Source organism: Bombus pascuorum, chromosome 9 (assembly GCF_905332965.1).
Source record: "Bombus pascuorum chromosome 9, iyBomPasc1.1, whole genome shotgun sequence".
In the NCBI taxonomy this organism is placed as follows: domain Eukaryota; kingdom Metazoa; phylum Arthropoda; class Insecta; order Hymenoptera; family Apidae; genus Bombus; species Bombus pascuorum.
In genome coordinates this window covers 4602658-4609946 of record NC_083496.1, presented here as the reverse complement: position 1 = coordinate 4609946, position 7289 = coordinate 4602658, and the positions used below count along the sequence as shown (strand labels likewise).

Here is a 7289-nt window from a genome sequence, read left to right as displayed (position 1 = left end):
CATTTCGAGAGATTCTGATACAATTCTCGAAATAAAAAGCGAACGTAAGAAATAATATTTCCTTTTAGGTCGTTATTAACGAATTCAGAGTCAATTGTTTATTGCCGACAGTGGAACCAGAAATTAATTGACGCTTATCATAAAACAAATACTAAACATATGTAAGTATGTACATATTTCTTTCATCCTTGTTTAAAACCATTCGTATCACGTAGTTAAGTGATTTACCACTTTCGAACAGCGGCGCTACTAAATGTCCAGGGCCGAGCATTTTTTTGGTATCTAACAAACATCCCCCACATTTTTTTTTAAATTTTATTATTTTCAAAAGACGCTTTAACATCGGGCGCTCGCGATCGCGTGAAATAACCACGACATCAAATTCGATGATTGATTAGGGTGTAACGAATAAAAAAAAGGCATTGAAGATAACAGGTTGTAGGTGAATTTCGAAAATTCGAAAGGGGCGGTTGTTACGATGTAAGGTCGGAAGACGGGAGGCGTGGCCTCGAATAATCAGCTCAGGGTAGTCCGGTGTCCTTGCGCATATCCAGTAGCTATACGTACACATGTACTATCGCTCACGTGTGCATCCTATATACGGAGAAGAGAGAAGTTTCGAGCATTATCAATCACTTTCGTCGGTGGACCGAACGGTGGATCTGTTCTCGGCGGTCGTCGGCAGGTAAAACGACCCAATTTCCGTGGACTCGAAGATTACGGCGATGCCCGCGAACAAGGGAAACCTGTCGACGCCTCATAAAGAAAAGCCCGGAAACGGTTTGACCACGGGTGCCTCCAAAAAGAAGAAACGCTGCACCGTTAAGCATAAAAGACATTGCAAGCAATATCTGGTGAGTGAGCGAAACGAAACGTTAATTCCTTGCGAAATGAACGGCCATATTGCGATCGAGTCGGGAGCGACACGAGCGTCTTCGATATGAAATATTTCGTACCTACGCTAAATCTCGATACGAATACGATCGAACCCTTGCAAGTATTACAATTAATTTCGACGTTCGATTATACTTCTTTCTACTATATTTTGTTTATCTCTACGAACGAAATATAAACGTAAAATTGGAAAAGTCGCAATGGTAGAGTAGGTTATGTGGCGTAGCTGTCTCGAGTCGAAACACGTAGAGTTTGTTCACCTTTACTGATGCATGGTCGAAGTGTTATGAGTTGCAAGTTGCAACGATCGATCGGTACGAGCATGCTTTGGTGCCGGTCACGATGCAATTTTCATTTCAAGTTCCTCCTGTGATTTAATGCCAAGCCGAAACGATCGAGTAATTTACATATTTCCCTGGCGTTCTTCAAACTTATACGCGCGATATTCGGATTTTTCTCTTCTATGGATGCGATAAATTATTCATCCGGCACGGCGGTGTATTTGGTAAATGCTTATCTCGTACCGATTCGTTTTCTTTGTCTTTCTTATTCTTTCTACTTAAATATCGTATTTTTATCAGCACGTTGCATTTTTAACTCGTAGACATATAAATTTGATTTAGGTATTATCTGCAAAATATTTTCATTAGTTTGTCTTTTTCAGTACTTTTTATACGATATAAACCATTTACTTTTTTTAATACTTTGTCTTTTGTAAAGAAACTGAACGATACCATGATACATTCCATTATCATCGGTAACGTTACATTAACATTATCGAATTGGTACGTGATAAAATTTCCTTGAAAGAAGAAGGATGGCTATCGGTCTCTATCCGCATTTTCGGTTCAATCCGCAATCACAAGGGATTTCACACGATGTATTGCTCCGCGAACACGAATTTCGGCGAATATCGAAAGAGTAAACTTTTCAAAATCCTACTGTATAATGTGACAATATATAAAAATAACCTTTCTTAAAATACATCAGTTGAATGTTTTATTTTTTCACGGGCCTTGCATTTGTATACCCTTTACCCCTCCTATCCTTTGAACAGTCGAATTGGTTCTACCCTTTTAGCACCTATACAATCCTTCCTTTACATGTTATACAGATTAAACACGTTCCAAGTTTGCGTGGCCCCATTGCTACTAACTACGAGAGGGTCATTATGCCGTATACATCCGTACAGATCTAGACACACGGATAGAATAAGCGTTTCATCATGTAAGATAGAAGACACGAAATCGTCGAATTATTTCATTAGGCTAAATTTTAAAGAACCGGTCCGGTTAGGTGTCTGTAATAAGAAACTCGACGATTCGTGTCAAACAACGTGTATATAATATTATAGACTAGCGATAGGCCTGCCGTGTATTAGAAACTTAGGAAGCACGTATTGATTTCTAAGAATGCCAAGAAAAAGAGGTTGGTGCTGATTCGGCGAGAACAAAAGACGACACCAATTCCACTTCTGCAGTCCACTTGAACCACTTGCTATTATGTCTTGTAGGTGTAGAACTTGGCAAAGCCGTATTGGCTTACCTACATATGTGAACAAATTCCGGAGACACCTTATTTTTCTAATTTCATCGAATGCTTAAAATTAATCTCGTGCCTGATTAACGACCCGATCGTCGACAATCTAACCGACCAATGGAATAAATTATAAACGTCTATATGCGATTGACATTTGCTATTGTGATTGATGGCGGACGAAAAAGGAGGGAAGGGAGAGAGAATGGTTAAAGTATCGCAAATAAATTTACGGCATATGGCGTACTGCTATTTTTTTCCTTTTTTCTTTTTTCTATTTCACACCAACGTGTATTGGATGCGATGTAATTCATGCAATTCGAGCAGGTGCCGTACGTGCGACCGAACGTGGATGCAGTGAACGGAAGCGGAAGTCGAGCGTAACTTATCATCGGCAAGCGCAGGGTACTCACGTGTATATATATGTGCTGCTGGGTCACGTTCAACGTTATGCTTTAGTGAACTTTGCGTGTCGACCAAACGTTTCTTCTATTCTCCGACCGGCACCCCTGTTAAAGGCTGTCACCCACTTAACAGCACAGCGCATGAACAATATAAAATTAACATCAACGTACATCGCGTTCTGTACTTGAACGTCAGACTAACCCAAATCCATTTGTTTGTTTTTGTTTTTTTTTCGAAATTTATATACATCGACTCGTTGATCTTCCTTTACTTTCATCGAAACTAGGATAGGGAACTATTTACATTGCGTTGTAAATAAAGAAAATCTATCGAAGTAAACAAGTGTATCTTAAGCACGTTATTGCTTCCAGAGCTACGTAAATTTAAGTCCTTTCGTTTCTCGGCAATAACTTTATTCTAAATAAGTCGATTCGAATTAATATTGTTTAGACGTAAGATCGATATTAGTAGAAACGCTTCTTAAATTATTCTACGTTTTATCGTGCTCCCCGTTGCTTCTTGAAGCTGGGAGTGATATTAAAATTTGCTAGTTGGTCGTGGCACAGACGTCTCGGAGGAAGTTTATCCGAAGGATTTTATCAACTGCCCTGGTCGATCGGCGATAAATTTGCAAAATAGGCGTACACCGGTACGATACTTGGCTAAAGATTTTAATTAACCCACTTGCGGCTGCATAGACGCTGCCTCTAGGCTCGACTCATTTTTAACGAGCCGTGGTGATTACCGGTGGTAGGATTCTCGCGGAGGAGAATTAAATCGAGCCGTCGACGTGCTCTTTGTTGGATATCATAATGTTCTATAATTTCATTATTTTTCCTGCTCCCTCCATCCGTCTGAAATTTCCAGAGATGAAAAAACGTCGCGTTTCCGGTATCGTGCGCGTCTCCTCGTCTCCTTTTAATTAACCACGAAAATTAGGCCGGTTACCTGCTTAGGATGGGAACTTTAGGAAACGACAATGCGAGGCTGTGCTCCACGCGAAAGCCTTTTTTTTGCTTTCTTTTTTATTCTCTTTTCCCTTTTTTCCCCACTTTTTTTTCTCATAAAACAATTTTCCTCCTTCGGTATATTTCTGCTGCGTTGTCAAGGACACTGGATGTACTTCCTTTTTCCTCTTTTCTTTTCCTTTCTTTTTTTCCCTATTCAGCGCAATTACAGTAATTAGCCACGATCAGTCGGCTGTTCGCGTGACGATCAAACGGATACAAAGATCGGATAATCCTTTTGCTATATCGCGTCATAGCCGAACAACGAGCGTAGACGTAAATGGAACGATTAGAACATTGTTTCCTTCGCGACAATTTTTAGATTCTAAGGAGCAGAAACGAAACGCTAAGCACCTAATTGTCTCTAAAAAGTATCCAATTGTTTGGACCAACGTGCGCGGATTATCTCTTTGCTGAGAAAGAAAGGATAGAATGAGAAGCAAGCTGCTCGAGATTAATATTCGTTTTTCCCGAGGAAAATAATTTTGACGATAGCAGGAACGATCAACGCTGTATCCGACAACCGAAGCCTCCGCCGTTAGAGTTTGAATCTTCGTTTCTACATGGAGTTCAATTTTAGGCGCACACAGCCTTAAGAACACGTAGGAAGTTGAAAAACTCGTGCCCGCATACGCGATTCACCAGTGCCTGTATTCCATAGTCGCAAGTAGATGGTGGTATGTACGTACACGTGCGAATATAAAAATCAACATTTTATTCTGTAGCTTGCACGCTATACGATGCGGCCGCGTGGAACTAAATATATTAATACCGCAGGTAAGTATAAATTTCGCGTGTCGGCCGTACGTACTTACTTTTCTCTCTCGATCACGTTTGCAGGAATTTCGCGATAATTGCGAATCGTTAATTCTTCGATCTATGACCGCACACTCGTGCATTTCGAATCAAAGATTCTCAATGTTTAGGATCCAATAGAAATAACAGATATTCGATATTCCGCGAGACCGTAGGATTAAAACGGCGAGTGCGATCAATTCGAGGCACTCGTAAGTTTCATCAGCAGTTGAAATCGTTGATTTCATGGAATTGCTAAAATTACTGGAGAATTTAATGAAAATGTGATTGGAATAGTCAAGTGCGAACGGTTAATTCCTAGTCCTTACTTTATCTACTTTTTTCTTTTAAAGCTTTGCTCTTTAACAATTTCCATCCACTTCGCGTGGCTGCGGCCGAGCCGCGGCTCGAATTAATTACGGAGCAATTCGACGTCTCAAAGAAACCGATCGAAGGATAGATAAGAGTACACGTAGACGCGCTAACCGTGAAAATTCGTCAGCCAATTATCGTTGGTTCAAATTTTGTACTTACCGATTTGACGATTCTACGAAATTACTATCTACACTATGGACGCTTCGAATCGAACTTTATCGACGTGATACGCACTTGGAAAATTAGAATATTTAGCTACTAACTAAAGACAGAGTAAAAGTATCGATTAAATTCGATTCGTACTTTGCTTAAACGAACGCTCGGATTGCTTCTTCCGAATACAATTTGAGACGCGTTAACCGTCTATCGGCCTTCTGCACGATTGATCCAAGATTCACGGCAGGAAGAAGGATACGCTTCCTTCGAGAGACAGACGAGACATTTCCATTTGCAGTTCTGCATTCGCGAGTACGAGTATACTACGACGTATAAGAAAGGATCTACAGAGAGGTTTTTTTGAGCCGACGTCTAGCATTCTACGTCTGGTTATCGAAGATGATGAAATTCAGGATTATTTAGGTCATGGATATGTTATTTAACGCACACGAAGGAATATCTACGTGCCGGAGAATATCGCTGGGAAAGAGAGTCCGGGTCGATGGAAACGTGCTACTCGGGAATGGTTGGCAGGCGTGTCCCTCCCGCCAACGAAAATAAGTGTTTCACGGCTAAACAGGATATATTACGTGGTGTTACGTAACGATCATCCCTTCAAGAGATAAGTCGAATCCTATCTACGTGTGATGTTGGCAATGTTTGCGGAGCTGTAGTTTCTCAAGGTTGAAACGATATCTAGAAGTCGATTAGGTATGATTGATGCACAGGTAATGGCCGCGATGGACTGGAGTCGAGTCGGGATCGGAATAGAAAATTCTACGCGGTAACGCGATCGTAGCGCAAGATCTCGCAAATAATACCGGTGCTCGTCCTTCTCCGTCGTTCTTTCATATATTTTTGCCTCGGAGCGTACGATACTTATTTCTATCTTTCGAACAGAATCTTCCAGGGTTTCTTCGGATCGCGCCTAATAATCTTATCGGTTTAGATCTTTCCCGCAGCCATAAACCCGTTGTTCCTTATTCAAACAATACGCGATAGTCGGCTGAATCAGTCGGCTGAAGCCAGACACGGTTGTACACTGGCGGACACAATATCGAAAACGATCCGCGGATCGCGGCGAATCCCTCGAGCGTGTCTCGCCCCTTTTCAATTCGCGCATCGGCCGAACCATTATTCGTCTATTCGAACAATCAGCGTCCCCCTCGTAACCCATATCCCCGGCTGCGTGTCCAAAACTTACCGTACGAATTTCAACCGCGCCTTTTCTCTCCATTGTCTTTCACCCGTTAAAAAATCGAGAGGAAACATCGAGGAATAGAGAAAATCATGCACGTGCCGTTTTTAGAAATTAGGGAAACCAAAAAAAAAAAGAGAAAAATAATAAAAAGTAAAAATAAAAAACGGAGGAATTTAGTCGAAAAACGAACAATGAACAAGTATATATCAAAAGCGATGGTCGAAGCATGGAACGCCGCAAAACGCGCCTATATCTGCATCCGCAGGAAGGTTAGCAGCGTCGCGACGCTGGCCCGACATAGCGGCGCCGGCTACGCGAACGGGACGACTAACAGTCGAGAGGGGGAGAAAGATGCACGATCGAGTGCCGCCTAACGTTCCCGTGGGTGGGAGACAGCCACCGAGGAAGAAGAAGAAGGGAAGCGTCGCGGAAAAACGAGAAAATCTCGCGCGCACGTCAGGATAAGACGATGGAATTTTTACGCCGGAAATCCTCTGCGGAACAGCGTGGAAGATGCATCGACAAATATGAAATGTGTTGAGGGTACCAGCGTGCCATTATCTCTCTGTAGTCGAGCTACTTTTCGAAAGTTTTTTCGCACAGATTTTGTGTTACGACGAAAAGGGCATGGATCAAATCGGTAAATCGATGTTCCACAGGGAAAATGTATAAAAATAAACCTCTGAGACACTGGCTAAGGGGTAATTTTGAAATGAACGATGTAAATACACGTATTCGTGTATGTATTAAAGCAACGAGATTCATCGGACAAATCCCGAGAGTAAGGACCGCAGGACTATTATCGGTGTGGGAGGGTAAGATCCTGCGGGGCATGGCTTTCGTCACGGTTGAGAGCGCATTTTGAAAATTTATACGTTGATGTGGGGAACGTCGAAACGTAGAAGCGAGATAGTCGAAGT

The 7289-nt window shown here is 41.9% G+C and overlaps 1 protein-coding gene across 16 annotated transcripts in view; it reads left to right on the top strand.

The window, feature by feature from the left end:
* Nucleotides 1–497: 497 nt before the first annotated feature.
* LOC132910906 (mucin-5AC-like) overlaps nt 498–7289 on the top strand; it is a 44852-nt gene continuing 38060 nt past the window's right edge. For 3 of the 16 annotated variants that reach the window (XM_060967067.1, XM_060967070.1, XM_060967066.1), the window contains exon 1: nt 499–854. In XM_060967067.1, coding sequence (XP_060823050.1) covers nt 726–854 — 129 coding nt within the window. In that variant the 5' untranslated portion in view covers nt 499–725. Of the gene's footprint in view, nt 855–7289 lie in introns of all 16 variants that reach the window. The other 13 variants (XM_060967079.1, XM_060967078.1, XM_060967076.1 and 10 more) reach the window with 8 other exon arrangements.